The sequence below is a fragment of the Falco cherrug genome, chromosome 1, assembly GCF_023634085.1.
Source record: "Falco cherrug isolate bFalChe1 chromosome 1, bFalChe1.pri, whole genome shotgun sequence".
Taxonomy (NCBI): Eukaryota; Metazoa; Chordata; class Aves; order Falconiformes; family Falconidae; genus Falco; species Falco cherrug.
Window position 1 is genome coordinate 101,845,365 of NC_073697.1, and position 15,848 is coordinate 101,861,212.

Genomic DNA, 15,848 nt, shown 5'->3' on the forward strand with positions numbered 1-15,848 from the left:
TGAAGGATCAAAGGAGACTCCCAGGATGAGGGTGGTGATAGTTGGCTGGGTAGGAGACCCATGGGTGCTTTGGACCTTGCTCGTGTGAAGCTTCAGCAGCAGAGCCACAGCGAGCTGCTCTTCTGCTGCCGAGCATCGCAGTGCTGGGCTGGGGTGTTTCCAAGGATCTGGGCATCTGTGTGCTTTAATACGTGTCCTGTAGGCTTTTTAAGATGGCAGAGAAGAGATCACAGCGCAGTTTGCTGCTGAGTTATTCTGACCTCGTCCTTCTCGGTAGTGTGTGCAGCTGCCTGCCGGAGCCGTGGGAAGGACCTGCCGCAGGAGCCCTGATGTGCTGATGGCAATACCCTGGCTCGTGGATTTGGACAGGGGAAACAGGGCGACTGGTGTTGGACCATGTGCCACTCCATGTGGGGACGAAGTCCTGGCCGTGACGCGCTGCTACTCAGAGAGCATCCCCCCACAGAGCAGCCTTGTGTTGTGCGTCCCATGAGGTGCTTTGGTTTTGGTGCAGAAAGGTGGGTCATTTTGTAAGGAGAGCCAAGCCCAGATGGCTGAAATTTCTCAGGCTGGGTAGGTCAGTGTGTGTGTGGTCCAGTAAATAAAAAACCCAACAGATTCAGCCTGGAAGAGAGGTCCGCAAGCAGCATCCTGCACCAATTAGAGCTGAAGCCTTTTTTTTGCTTAACTTAATGGTCCCTGAAAGGGGGGGTAGCAGCTGTCGTGGCTTTTTCCTTTTGTTGTGCTTTTGTGAAGCTTTCCTTATCTCTGGTGGGGATGGGAGGCAGCAGGACGGCTCAGCCCTGAGTGGAGGCAGGGCTGGGGCTCTGCCTGCTGCCTGTTCGTGCACGCGGGCCAGGGATGGCCACCGGCAGGGCTCGGTCGGTGGAGGGATGTCAGGGGGTCAGCACAGTCCCCTGGGATGCAGAAGTGCCCAGCGGCAGCCGGGCACGTTGCTCCTGTGCTCTGGTATGGCTCTGCTGCCTGTACCAGCGCCGCAGACGCATCTGAACATGGTCAAATTAATCTGCAACGCTAACAGAAGAGGGCAGGAGCTAAAGCCTGCGTGTAGCTACTGCTGAGATAATAGCGACCTCATTGTGCCTGGCTGCAGCTTGCCCTGCCTGCTGCCTCTTGCTTTTCAGGGGAGAACAGGCTTCCAGTCCTTTTGGTTAGTTTGTGCTCTTCTGCCATCTTCCAGCAAGTGCCTGCGGAGGGAACGGGGCTGGTTTAAACCAAAGGGATGAAATCTGCTTTGTAATGAGTTTATTAGTGGCGTCCTTGTTGCAAAACTCGCAGAGCTAGGATGCTCTGGGGTTCTGGACCATCTTCCCATCCACTGCTCTGCTTTGCAGCTCGGCTCTGCCTCAGGCTCCTCTTGGCATTTTGGCCCTTGTGGAGGGGCACCTTTAACCCTGTGAGGTGAACACTGAATCCTTTAACGCTGAAGGAGCTCTGGCAGACCTGCCCTCCCCATCCCACTCCCTGCACTCAGCAGCACTGGGAGGCATCGGTGAGGCAGCGGCTCCCAGAGCCATCCCTGCTGCTGGCACGCTGCCTGCGGTGCTGCCTGCTGCTTGGCCTCTGGTGGGCTGGAGAAATAAAAAATGCTGCGAAAGAAGGGTTATCTTCACCTACCCTATGTGGGAGGCAGAAGCCCAGAGACCCCGGGTCCCCAGCGCTGCCCGAAAGTGCCCAAGGCAGGAGCAGGTGTTGAGGGAGGCTGATCAAAACCCTCCTGCCCTTCTGCTCCAGATGTGCCAGTGGCACAGGACCCACATGTCAGTGATGCAGGCAGCGATCAGCACTGCTACAGTACCTATACACATAAAGGGGGCAATGCCCCAGACCCACCAAGGCTTCAGAGCAGTGGAGCTGCTTGCTGGCTGCTTGTGTTAATTAACTTGGGCTCATTGCCTGCTGTAAGCCGTTTTCAGAGCTAGTCTCACCTGAGGCACGTAGACTTGCAGTGCTTTGCTGTGGCTCTGTTTCCTCTTGCTCCGTGAGGAGTCTTGGGGCAGCTTTTGCTGCCTGAGGTTGCAGCATGTCGAATGCGCCCAGTGGGTGCAGAGATAGCTGGGTGCCTGTTTCGGCAGCTGAGAAGCACCAGGAGGATGGCGTGCCCGTCGTTCCTGCATGGTGTCGGGAGTGCATGCTCCTCGCCTGTTGCTGGCAGGCAAGCCTGGGCTTTTGGGAGCTGTGAATTGTTTGCTGCTTGTGTTGAGCAGCACCAGCAGGTAGCTCTGACCTAGACCTGAGGTTTCCATGTGGCTTTGAAAGCCTGGGATGCTCACGACTGGGATGTGTGAAGCCAAAACGCTGTTGGGTGGGTGGACACTAGGTTTTCTTAGGAAAGGTATTTTGGTTTCATTTCTACTTCGGCAGCAGTGTATGGGAAGACACTTCAAGCCTGGGGCGAGAGTGCCTGTGAGGGCTGGCAGTGTGCCTGGTCCAAGCCTCAGCGTGGAGGGAGATGCTGGGAGGAGGTGACCCTTCAGTGCCTTGCATCCCAGGGGGCTGTGCCTGCCTGTGGGCATCTTCTCCCCCTGGAGTCCTGGTTAGCCCCTTAGCTAATGCTGCTGCTGCCTCCCTTGTGCGGGGGTGTCAGGTCAGGGGTGGTAGGGCCAGGCGATCCGCCTGACGCTGTGTGTTGGGACACGCTGTGTGTTGGGAAGCGGTGTGGCAGGGAGGGTATTTCCAGTGACGTGGGTTGGACAGATGGTGCCCTTCTCCAACCCAGAGTGACATGTGCCCTCCTGACCAGCAGGCTCCATCCTTCTCATTTCCTCTTTGCTGGGCTTCCAGCTGGGTTTTTGTGCTGCTCTCCCCGCACACAGCAGGGCAGTGCCGCGTTCAGTGGCTGCCCTAAATAACCATTGCCCTGGCTGTGCATCAGCGCTCTGTTGTGCCTGGGGGGCAAGCTGCCCTGAAAATAGAAGTGCCTCCAACAAGGCTGTGTGTGGCTTTGGCAGAAACCCTCTCCCTGGGTGGTGGGTTGCCTTCCTCCAGGATTTCTGGGTCCAACAAACGGCAGGGTCCGATGGGCGGCAGTGGTGGGACCAAGCAGTGGTGTGGCATCCTGCATGCAATGAGCCAGGACCATTTTGCATGTGGAAGGGACAGACAAGAGGTGACAAAGAGATGGGCATCTCCGTGGGTGGCATGCTAACCTGCTGCCTTTCCTCTGCTGCCAGTACTCTCTGGCCTGCCTGGTCATGGGACAAGCCTGCATTTAAAATTAATGACAAGGAATGCTTTCCTCACAGGCTTGAAAAAGAGGCTCAGAATTCCTGAATATTAAGATCCTGCCAGAATGAAGGCAAGAAAAGCTGCTGTAGGCTTGGGGGAAGTTGTGATGGAGGTGCCTTTTTCCTGTGCAGGGCTGCAGAGGCTCCCTGGTGCTTACCATAGTTGATCTCCCTGGGAGGGGGCTTTCATAGCATCACAGAATGGTTTGGGTTGGAAGGGACCTTCAAAGATCATCCAGTCCAACTGTTACCGAAATCTCGGAATGAAGAACTTATCGACGCCAATGTGATGTAGATAAGCAGACACTTCTTTATTGACGGCCGGGTGCGTGAGCGAGTCCTCTCACGATCAACGCACACCAAGTCTCAAAATCGGACACCATATATAGAACTTATTCATACATATTCATTAAGTATTCATGCATAATCATAATATTTCCCATAAATCATGTACATATTCTCCTCCTATATCTGATTCTGCGCAGTAATGCTTAGAAAGGTCTAAAATGGGTCTGGGGTACGATTTGGGTAGGTGGTATATGAGTCAGTGGTCGCGATCTCCCCCTGCCGGAATTACCTTTTACTAAAGTTCACGGTTTCTTGGCAGGTAACCACAAGCTATTCCAGTCGACTCTCCCCAGTTTCCATTCATCTCATATTCTGACATTTCAATACACTTTCTACATACAGAAGACTGGTCAAATACAAAGAAACCTTTCAAACCCTAAATTTATTACCTAAGTTTTAACAATGATTCTAGCCCATTCTTCTAGCCTTGGTACGGGATGTACAGAGGATCTCATAGCAGCTTTTACTGTGCAACTATAAGTTTCATTAAAATATATTTCTTATCCTTCTATATTTCTATTTTATAAAATAATTTTATAAAATCAAATAATCAAATAAAGTCAATCAATCTTAACTTATTAGCAAATCTGTAACACAACCTCTTGCCATAGGCAGGGCCCCCTCCCCCCAGCCCAGGCTGCCCAAAGCCCCGTCCCACCTGGCCCTGACCCCTGCCAGGGATGGGGCACCCACAGCCACTCTGGGCAGCCTGTGCCCGTGTCACCACCCGCGTGGTGCAACATTCCTTCCCTCCGTCCAGCCTAAACCTACTCTCTTCCAGTTCAAAGCCACTGCCTTGTGCTGGGGACCCCAGAGCTGGAGCAGCGCTGCGGGGGGCTGTGAGGAGAGCGGAGCAGAGGGGGAGCATCCCCTCCCTTGAGCTGCTGGTGATGCAGCCCAGGAGGTGCTTGGCTTTCTGGGCTGCAAGCGCACGTTGCTGGCTGATGTCCCATTTGTCACCCACCGGTCTGTCCCAGTCCTTCTCCTCAGGGCTGCTTTTCACCCCTTTTCCTTTGATCCCTTTCTGTAGATGATCATCCTGCTGGGTGCATGGCAGCGTGGTCCAGGGCTGCAGGCAGGTACTGTCCCCTGTGTCCCCTGGCAGAGCTGCTCTGCACACAGAGCCCCGCAGGCTGTCTGCCCTCACTGGGGCTGCAGTGCTGCCCTGACCCCCACCAGCCCCTGCGCTGTGGGGTGTGCCTCCAGGCAGGGTGATGTGCGGGGCCTCGTGCCCTGAGGTGCAGGATGAGCCAGTCTGTCTGTGGCAGGTGCTGGGGATGGGTCGGGTGGTGGGAGGATAAGCTTCATGACATGGTGCTGGAGTCAGCAGGGCTGGAAGGAGCACAGGAGTGGTACGGTTGGTGCAGGAGGTCAACTGGAAAAACAGCCTCATTTCCTCTGAGAAACCTCCCCAAAATGCAGCTCACCATCCAGCAGCCTAATCATTGCTCTGAGCTAATGAAGAAGACACTCACCACTGAAATCCCACCTGTGGAGACCATTGCTTGTGGGGGCTGTCAGGGATGTCCTTGTTGCTGATATGAAGAGGCTGGGCAGGGTGGTGGGAAGGAGGATGCCGTGACCTGGCAGCTTGTGTGTCCAGAGTGGCATTTGCTTTGGTGGCTGCATCTTCCATCACTCGCAACGTGTGTCCCCAGGCTCTGTTGGCTTTATGTATTTCTGAGATCCTTGGAGCCGGGTGTAGGTGGGAGTTTGTGACCGCGTGCGCCATTCGGGATAATGCCAGCGTAAGGCAGGCAGAAACTGTGCCTGTTTGTGTGTGCTGGCAAAATGTCCCTCACTCTGTGCAGGAGTTAAGGGTGTTGTAAGATGGGGTACCACCCATCTTAACTGAAGGCAGTTGATGCTTAAAATCAAGCATGGCACAAACCAAGTGTGATTTCTAGTGGCATGTAAACTGAAATGCAAACGTGAATGGTAGCTACATCCATGTAGCAGGCATTCATCCATGTAGGCATCCTTCCTAGCTTTAGATGATGCTTTTTAACCTTGGTGGTGTGTCTTCTTGCTCACAGGCTGTGGGTGCTGGGGAAGCACCTGTGGTGCTCTGGGAGTAATGGAGGAGCTGTAGGCATTGCTCTGGGTTCATTTGTAGACCCCAAGTGGACCTTTGCTTACAGCCAGTGGTGACTGTGCTGGTGCAGCCAGGCTGGCTCGCAGGCTGAACGAGTGACACAGCACTGGAGCTGGGGCTTGAGGGCAACCGCCGTTGTTTTGCTAAGATGGGTTTGAGTGAGGTTGGAGCAGCAGTGGCAGGGGACAGGGAGGAGGAGAGGGTGCAGGTCCCTCCAGCCTCGCTGCCTGGTGGCATCGAGGTGCAGGAGGCGTGTAACAGAGCCCATGGCCATATCCTGGCCCTGAGGCCGTGTGGCTGGTGTTGGACTTGACTGTGCACCCAGCTGTGTGCTAAGCCTGAGTCGTGCTCTGGCTCTCGGTGTGACCGTTGGTGGGGAGTGGGAGAGGCTCGTGTGGACCTGGTGTGAGAGCAAAGTGCCGAATTTGGAGGCAGAAGGCTTCAGGGAAGAAGCTGGGTCCTGCCTGATGCAAAGGGCATTGCCTTCTGCAGGGAGTGTACGGCTCCCTGGCCGGTGTCCGAAACAGCATGGCCAGCAGGGCCGGGGCAGGGATCATCCCAGTCTGGAGGCTGCAACCTGAATCCTGGGTTCAGTTTTGGGCCCCTCACTACCAGAAGGACGTAGGGGCACCGACCTCGCTCCCGCTCCGTACTCCCAGCACAGCAGTGTGCTTTTAGCAATGCAGGGAAGAGATCCAAGTCAAAGCAAGAGAAGGCTCTAGGTGCTCATCCTCAGGTTGATCTCACCCAGCTCCATCAAAATCTAAATGCACCGACCTGTTCCCAGGCTGGTGGCTTCTGCCATGTCCCAGCCTCGCTGTGCAGGCACCTCCCACCACTGACCCCTGGTGTGGGTGCCCAGTTGGGGCCAAAATGGCCAGATTCTGAGTTCCCAGCTTCAGGGAACATTTAGTCTTTGTGCCCACAGAGTGGTGGGGTAGGGACAGCAGCGCATCTGTTTTTCCTTGGCAGGGTGAGATTTTTACTTGGATCATGGTAGCCTTCCAATCTCAAGGTCTTTGGATAAGCATTTTGTGAAGTCGTTACCAAAGCAAAGGGTGCCATGAGGGTGGCAAGGCTGAGATCTCCCCTGGGTGACCACCCAAATCAGTCACCCTAGGCTGAAAAGACAGTTTTAGGGGGAAGGATAGGTATTGCACCTGGCTTATTTCAAGGCAAGACTCTGCAGACTGCATTGGCTAGCTCCCTGCAAAGGGGCCGCAGGGTGATGTGTAACCATCTGCAAAATGTGGGACAATTATGAGATGAGCAGAGACAGTCCTCTCTCTTAAATCTTCTCCATTCCACTGGATCATTCTCTCTAGTGGACTTGGAGTAAGGAAAAACTTTTCCACCCCATTGATTTTCCATTTCCCTCCATCATGCATCTGCTTTGGATAATAATCTTTTAAATGTCTGCGTATACAGAGGACTGTAATTTTTCTTTCCCCTGCAAGCTTACATCCTCTGCCTCACTGGGACAGGAGGTGTTTTTATCTCTGGTGACAATGACACACATGCTCCTGCAGACAAAGACAACCCTTCATTTGCCTGCTGTGGCTTTACTAGTTCTGTTGTATTTTCTGTTCTCTCCCATCTTTCCTGCACTCCACAGCATCCCTCGTGCTTTCCCATCGCAGCATCCTTTCTGTTTCTCATTACTGCTGCTTGCAGAGCTGTTGTGCTTACTACGCACAGCTGAGGATCGTTCATAAAGTTCCCTCCTCCAGCTCTCTGTAAACGCATAGGTGTTATAAATCTTACTCTGTGCTTGCCAGGGGAGGCCATGCAGTGTGGCAGCTGGCTGCAGTCGTGTTTTGCGTCGTGCCCTTATTGCTGGAGCTGGCAGTCCTCGGCTCCCTCGCTGTCTCTAGTGCTCTGGTGTGGCAGCACCTGGGGCATCCTGTGCTCTGGCTGGCATTTGCCCCAGCTCCTGGGAGCAAGTGAGCAAAGGAGAAGGGGAAGATGCCCCTGAAGAGCTCCTGAAATGGAGCCGCAAACTTAGCAGGGAGCACTTGTTGATGCCTCTCTCTGTGTCGTTGCAGGCAAAGGACAGTGACGACGATGATGAAGTCACTGTCAGTGTGGATCGGGACCGCTTCATGGATGAGTTCTTTGAGCAGGTGAGACATTTGTTTCTCCATTGCAGCTTTAAAGCTAGTTCAGACCTTTCTGTTAGCGCTGGAGCAGGTTGTGGGGCTGCAGTACAGGCTCCCACTGTGGGTGGGGAGCAGCAGGTGAGGTGGAGATGGGGGTCCTGCCCTGGCTGATGCTGCTTAGCTGATGCTCAGGGTCCTTGGGGATTATGCTCAGATGACTGATGAGTAGGAACCAGGCTTCCACGCAGGCCTGAGGCTGTCCTGGTCTTACCTGGCCCTATGGATGCTTTGCTGCTCCACCTGCTGCTCCAGAAACCAGTGGCACAGCTGGGCCGGGTGGCCAGTCAGTGGGAGCAGGTGAGCCTTGCAGCCTGCCTGCCTGCAGCCTGCCTGCCTCCAGCCTGCTGCTCAACTGGACCAGCTCTCAAACCTCTTCTGAAAGCACCTCTGTGGAGCAGAAGTTTCTGCATGGGATTGATTTAATTTTGTGCCTCTCGTTACCAAACAAGAGGTTGTCTTCTGGCATGTGGGTGGCTGTAAGATCTGCGCGTGGATTTTTAGCACACCCTTAGCATGGCATGTGTGTAGGGGGTGTTAAAATGTATCTGTGCAGGCAATGGAACGGGGAAGGAAAAAAATCTCATGTGCAGATGGAGGAAGATGAGCAAAGTGTGGTGTGAGTTGAAGGAGAAGACAGAGCTAGAGAGTGGGCATCCTGGCAGGCAGAGGGCACAAGCAGAGGTTCCCCCTCAGGGATGCTGGTGTGCCTTCTTGTAGTCCAGAAGGTCTCTCACAGCACAGGGGACCTAGCTTCTTGTCCGTCTCCACAGGTGGAAGAAATTCGAGGGTTCATCGATAAAATTTCGGAGAATGTGGAGGAAGTGAAGAGGAAGCACAGTGCCATTCTTGCTTCGCCCAACCCTGATGAGAGTGAGTGAGCCATGATCTCCCTGTGTCCCCGTGGGCACGTGGCTGGGCTGGGCTGCTTGTGGGGTGGACAGGTCGGGCTGAAATCCCCTTGTCTTCAGGTGACCATGGCTGGAAAGCTACAAGCTGCTGAGGTGGCTGATGGCTGGGGCGAGGGAGGGCTGGGACCTGCATGGGAAGGAGGTGGAGGGTTGAGTGATGGCTTTCTGACTTTGAGAGGTGGTGAGAGTCCAATGAGGCTGCTGGAGGAGAATTCCTGAAGGATGGGGCAATGTGGAGGCTGAAAAGAGCAAATGGCTGGTTTGATGCTGGTTGGTTGTTGTCTTGCCCTGGGCTGTGTGGGTTGGGCACGTGGATGAGGCAGCACTTGCAGAGCTGGCTGAGCATTGCCTGCTTGGCACAGAAATGGTGCAGCTCTTCTCTGAGCCCTCAGAGTGCACTTGTGATCCTGCCCTCTCTGTCCTGAAGGACATTTTGTGGTGGCTGGCCAAAGAGTCTGTAGCTTTCAGACCTTAGTGATCAATCGCTGTTTCTTTCCCCGTCTTGTGTTTCTAAGAAAAGGTTTGTTGCCAGGATCAGAAGTTAAGGATTGCAGCACCCAGGAGGTGGCAACGTTTGAGAGTCTGTGGGATCCAACAAGGTTAGAGCTGTGGGTGATGAGTTCCCCTGTCCCCAGGTGGAGCAGTGCATCTCCCAGGGGAGCCAGAGGAGCTGGCACTGGCAGAGCACCTGGGGCTGGTGGGGACAGCTGGGCTTCCCGAGGGCAGAGGTTTTCCAGCTTTGCTGTCTGCAAACTCCTCGTTGGGGAGCAGGTGGGACCCGAGCTGTGCAGGGGAGAGCAGGGCTGAGCACAGCCGGGTGGAGATGCTTACCAGTGGGGATGGACCAGGGGTCTGTGGCTGCATCAGGACCGACCACACGAGATGGCTCCAAGCTGTTGGTAGCCGTTGTCGTCAGCAAAGGCGTTGCTTTCGTGGGCCAGTGAGCGATTGCTGAACGCTGCTTGTGCCCTCCCAGCTGCAGTAGCCCTGATGCAAAGGTGTGCGTAGGGGGTTGGAAGGCTAAGACCAGGTCTCTGTCTTGTCATCTCCCCTCCTCCTATCCACTTCTCATCATTTGCCCAGTGCAATTTCACATCTGCTTGTATCCAACTGTGAATTGTTTCTAGAGGTCCCAGGAGGCTGTATGTACACACATTTTCTTGTGCCCAGCCCTGTGTCAAATCAATAGGTATTGCTAATTGCTTGGAAGAACGTGGCCCTTATTAAATTGTCTCATGCTCCCCTCTCCTGGCAGCTGCTCCTCAGCTAAAATTTATTTGGCCAAGCCTGGAATTGAGGGATTTTCTCAAGGGAATTCACATGTCTCAGACTGTTGTTCAATCATCCTCCAGGCTCTTTTGGTCAGTGCTTGCACTGTGAGATTTTGCAGTGTTTCTGTTTGGGTGTTTTCAGGGAAGAGCGGTCATTGCCTTCCTGCTGGCTGCTGGGCTCATACAGCGTGTGTCGGGACAGTGTCCGCTCAGGGCTCAGCCAGAGCTCAGGCTGCAAAGGGCACTTGTGGCCTAAAAGCATAATAATCTATTTAAAAGTCTTAGATGTGCAATGAACAAAATATGGTGACGTTGATGTGCCTTCCAGAAGCATCCAGGATGTTGGGAGTGCTTTTGGTTTTCTTTTACAGTGTTACTTTGCTTTAGTATTGCAGAAGATCCAGTTTATAATGCCAAAAATTGATTGGGCAGTGAGAGCAGGGCCCACATCTTCTTTAGGAATTAGTGTTTTGTAATACTGTGGTGTGTCCAGGAGGTGCGGTGGGTCTGATCAGATGCTCAACGGTAGATAGGCTCACAGAGTGGTGTGGGTTGGAAGGACCTTGAGAGACCACCCGGTCCAACCCCCCTGCTGTGGGCAGGGCCCCCCCCCCAGCCCAGGCTGCTCCCAGCCCCGTCCCACCTGGCCCTGAGCCCTGCCAGGGATGGGGCACCCACAGCCGCTCTGGGCAGCCTGTGCCCGTGTCACCACCCGCGTGGTGCAACATTCCTTCCCTCTGTCCAGCCTAAACCTACTCTCTTCCAGTTCAAAGCCATTGCCTTGTGCTGGGGACCCCAGAGCTGGAGCAGCGCTGCGGGGGGCTGTGAGGAGAGCGGAGCAGAGGGGGAGCATCCCCTCCCTTGAGCTGCTGGTGATGCAGCCCAGGAGGTGCTTGGCTTTCTGGGCTGCAAGTGCGCATTGCTGGCTGATGTCCCACTTGTCACTCATTGGTGTCGCCCCCAGTCTTTCTCCTCAGGGCTGCTCTCCGTCCGTCCATCCATCCATCCGTCCATCCATCCATCCACACACCCACCCCTGCTCCCCAGTCTGTGCTTTGTGTGTGAGCTGGATTTACCCACCTGCCCGGTGGAGGTGCTGGGCTTGGCCCATGTCATACAGAAGGGCTTATTCCTCCTCTCCCCTCCCTTCCTGCTGATCCCTCTTCTGGCTGCACAGACTGTTCTCGACTCCAAGTTGCCGCTACTGCCTGGGCTTATTTTGGCGCCTGGTGGGTGGGCAGCTGGCTGGCTTTGCCATCTTGCCGGCGTGGTGGCAGCCCCCTGCCTGCACCTTGCAGCTCTGGTGGGCTCCCGCCCGGCTTTGGGGGGACGGGGAGAGTCTCCCCACTGAGTGGCTCCATGCTGCAAGTTGGGCAGCATCAAGCTGAGGCTTGGGTGGGCTTGGAGCAGCCAAGGGGCTGCATTGCTGCTTGGGTCAGGGCTGTCGTTGCTGCTGCTCCTGATCTGAGTCACAGCTCCTGATAACCTGTTCCTAAAATCCTTCCCGGTGAGCTGTCGCATCTGTTGTCGCTTCTGGCGCTTGAAGCAGGCTGTTTGTCCTTGGTCCTTGGTCTGGGCCGCTTCCCAGAGGAGGTGGCTTTGAGTGGCAAGTTGCCAGCTAGAGAGGAATGAAATGATGTTGGTTTTTTGGTTGTGGTTTTTTTGTTGGTTTTTTGTTTTTTGTTTTTTTCCCTGGAGCGGTTGGGAAGGACTTCTCTGCCATTGGTCTTCTCTGTGCATCGCATCCCTCCCCATGGCCATGCTCCTCGTCTCCTCGTCACTGCGTTATGTAATGGATGCTGTTTGCTGAATGAATTGCCTCTGGGAACATAAATCTTCAAATCTGTAGTCGTGTCTTTCAGCCTGTCAGCTTGGTCCATCTCCACAGGCTTTGGCAGACCCAGCAGGTATTTCAAACCTGGAAGCAGGTCCATTACGGCTCTGCACCAGGCCAGAAGGGGAGGTTCAGCTCTGTGTACACTTGACCTCCAGTTTCATAATTTAAGCTGTGCAGACTCGAGGTGGTGGCTGTGGACACCAGGGCACAGGTCCTGGGTGACACTGCTCAGGCTCTCTGTTGGAAGAGATTTGCGTTATCTGCAGAGTGGCCTCTGTAATTCCTAGCAGACCATCTCCTGGCAGAGAGACGTGCCAGGTGGTCAAGGAGACAAATCATAGCTGCTCACCTCTGTCTAATGCATTGAAGCAACAGTGGCTCGTGCCAAAAAGGCAATTTGGAGTTGCCTTGGTGCCTGGGCTCTGGCTGGACACCTCTGAGCAGGCTCTGTGCTCTCGTGTAAGCATAACCTGGCTGCTCACCAGGTCCCTTTGGTAGCTGTCATGGCTGGAAGCCCACTTCGTTCAGAGGAGATGCTGCTCAGGCACTGCTGGGAGGGAGGGAGGCTGCAGCTGTTCCTGCTGGAGCTGCCCTCCTCGGGCACTGGTTTTCTAGGGGTAAGTTACCCCTGGTGCGTGGTCCCACCAGGGCAGAGAAGAGACCTGAAGACCAGGAGTTGCAGTCACGTTATGTGGGAGGCTTCAGGCTCGGGCTTGTTTGATGCTCCTTCAGGAGGAGCGGTGTGAGAGGACAAACAAGTTTCAAGGAAAAGTCTGACTGTGTTCTCAGGCCTCTTTGCGCTCCTCCACCCACAGTGCTGCTTCTCCCAGCTTCCCTGGGATGGGAACTCGGAGCCAACCGAGACTTCAACAGACCTTGAGGATGGAAGTGAGAGGAGCAGGGGCTGGGATGAAGGAAGAGTGGGCCCAGCGCAGCAAGGGACCTGGCAAAGGGTGCCCTGGCATGTCCTGCACACAGAAAACAAAGCAGTGTGTTACCCCCATTCACTGTGCTGCTCTCACCCCTGATCTGCAGCCTCACTGATGCTGCCCCTGCCACAGTCATGTCCCGCTCAGGTCTGGCCAGGGGAGGTTTTTGGTGCAGGCAGGGGGTTTGTCCTCTGTGCAGTGCAGGAGCATGGCAAAGCTGGCTCCAGCTCCCCAGCCTGAAGTAGAAATAGACCCACAGAGTGGTGTGGGTTGGAAGGGACCTTCAGAGATCATCCAGTCCACCCCCCCTGCCATGGGCAGGAACATCTCCCACCAGAGCAGGTTGTCCAAAGCCCCGTCCCACCTGGCCCTGAGCCCTGCCAGGGATGGGGCACCCACAGCCGCTCTGGGCAGCCTGTGCCCGTGTCACCACCCGCGTGGTGCAACATTCCTTCCCTCTGTCCAGCCTAACCCCACTGTCATTCAGTTCAAAGCCGCTGCCCCTTGTCCTGTCACTGCAGGCCCTGGTCAAAGCCTCTCCCCATCTTTCCTGTGTGCCCCCTTGAAGCGCTGAGCGGTCGCAGGAAGATGTGCCCGGAGCCGCCTCTTCTCCAGGCTGCACAACCCCGACTCTCCCAGCTTTTCTCCAGGGCAGAGGTGTTCCAGCCCTGGGGCCAATTTGGTGGCCTCCTGTGGACCCGCTGTACCAGGGCCACGTCTGCCTTGTGCTGGGGACCCCAGAGCTGGAGCAGCGCTGCGGGGGGCTGTGAGGAGAGCGGAGCAGAGGGGGAGCATCCCCTCCCTTGAGCTGCTGGTGATGCAGCCCAGGAGGTGCTTGGCTTTCTGGGCTGCAAGTGCACAGTGCTGGCTGATGTCCCACTTGTCACTCATTGGTGTCGCCCCCAGTCCTTCTCCTCAGGGCTGCCCTCTATCCCTCCCCCCCTCCCTAGCTCCCTTCCTCCACCGACCCCTGCCCACCCACACCCCCCCCCCCCCCCTTCCCAGTCTGTGCAGGTACTGGGGATTGCCTTGACCCCGGTGCAGGACATTGCACTTGGCTTGGCCTGGTTTGATGGCAGTGTGGAATGGATTTGAGAGACATAAAATGATGAGTGATGCAGGAAGGTTGCTTACTGCACCTCCCAGAGCAGGGCTCAGGACAGGGAGGATGCCAGTGCAGCTGGTGGGTGGTAGGGTCCCCACCAGCAGTGGTGGTTCTTCAACCTCCGCAGGGTTGTAGGGGCACGGTGTGGCAGCAGAGCTCCCTGCTTGCTGCAGGACCCAGGGAACACGCACTTTGCTGGGCTTTGCTTGTTTGAGGAGGGGGAGGGGGGAGCCCCATCTTCCTCCCCTGTAACTGCCCCTGCTGCCTCCAGCACCAGGAGCAGTGGTCCTGCTGCGCGCCTGCCTCCTCCTGCCACGGCTCTGAGGGAAACGAGGTGACGCTGAAACAAGAAGCCGTGTCCTGACAAAGGTGTGCTTGGTTGTGCTGGCAGTGGCACACATGGGAGGGCATGGGCACCCGTGGGGACGGCAGGGAGGAGGTGCCGTCTGCTGCCCTGGCTCTCAGCATCCCGCATTCTGCTCCTCTTCCTCCTCTGTGCAGGTCCCTATGGGGAAGGTGTTCTCAGGCTCTTTGCAGCCCGTGCCCAGTGCAGCTACGGCAGCAGATGGTCCCACAGCTCTGCTGGCCCTGCCTGGCATGAGATGGAGAAACTGGAGGGGTGCTTGGTGCAGGAGCGGAGCTTCCTCTGCCCACCAGGGAGGTCCAGGAGCTCCTGCAGAGTGTCTCTAACACCTTGCGTGGCTTGGGCGTTCCAAGCAGAGCTGTGCTAATGGTGCTAGTGGTCATTGCGGCAATGCCATCCTGTGCTCAGGGGCTGCCTCGGGTGGCTGCATCCTGTCTCAGTGTCACACAGAGATGCTTTTTGTCACCATTTCACAGATTTCTCCAGTTCCATCTTGAATAAGTTTTGTTTCTTCTCCTTGTAATTCTTGTTGAAGGGCCACTCTAGGACTTAACCTCCAGTGGTCAGGAACCATCTTCTCATTTCCAGCCTGAGTCTATTTATGATCGATTTACATACCGACGTCATCCCAAGAACAAATATATTTAGCTGAAATAGCTGTTTGCCCTTCTGGCTTTGTCCTGTTGGGTCCATGCAGCAGCTCAGTTGTTTTGCAAGGGCTTTGCACAATCCCTGCTGTCCCTGTCACCTGCCTCAGCCCTGGTTTTGAAGGGTTGGAGTACCCTGAGGTGTGAGGTCTCCAGGATGTTTGGGGGGCCCTGGCTGCTGTTCAGCATTTCTTGAGATTTTCAGGCTGTGTTGCCCTTTTCTTACCTTGTCGTGTTGCTATCTCTTTGGAAGTTGGGGTCTGTCTGTGTGGGATGGGCCAGAGCTTCCCATGTCCTGGTGGTGGGTGCTGGGTCTGGGCACCTGCAGGCGATGAGTGTTTGAAGGAGATGGACAGCGTGAGGGTTGGCAGGTCATGGTGGCACCTATGTGTGTTAGCAAGAGGCTCAGCTGTATGTTGGGTTGTGGAGATGGTTGTCCAGGGAATGAACAGTTCAGCTCTCCCTGGTGTCTCCAGGGAATCCCTAGCAGAGCTGGGATACAGGTTGGCAGAATGCCTGCCTTCTGCGCTAAGCCAGCCCAGCACCTCCTGGCACTGATTCGGTGGGTGCTGCGGGGTGCAGGTGGAGCAGGGATGAGCATGGGTGCAGGGATGCTCATGCTGTGAGTGTAGGGGTGCTCACACTGGTCCTCACCTTCCCTGGCCACTGCTGCCTCTCAGCACGGACCTGTGTGAGGCTCCCACAGCCTTGTGCCCAGCACGGTGCCACTTGCTGCCAGACCTTGGATGCTGCCCTCAGGAATGGGAGATAGGGACTTTCTGTGCATCATCCCAGTGCCGGAGCAGGGGTGCCTGGGACACCTCTGCCCCCTCTCCCTTGTGCCTGTGTGGCTTTTTATTTCATGTCCCCTTGATGAGTTATGTATTAGTCCAGGTGAGATTCCCTTTTACCATGCAGCAGCTGTGCAGTCCCCCTG

The 15,848-nt window shown here is 55.5% G+C and overlaps 1 protein-coding gene across 2 annotated transcripts in view; it reads left to right on the forward strand.

The window, feature by feature from the left end:
* The window catches only part of STX1A (syntaxin 1A), a 90,017-nt gene that overhangs the window by 9,464 nt on the left and 64,705 nt on the right, over positions 1 to 15,848 (forward strand). For both annotated transcript variants that reach the window (XM_055713611.1, XM_055713621.1), the window contains exons 2-3: positions 7,737 to 7,814; positions 8,621 to 8,720. In XM_055713611.1, the coding sequence (XP_055569586.1) occupies positions 7,737 to 7,814; positions 8,621 to 8,720 (178 nt within the window). The remainder of the gene's footprint in view (positions 1 to 7,736; positions 7,815 to 8,620; positions 8,721 to 15,848) is intronic.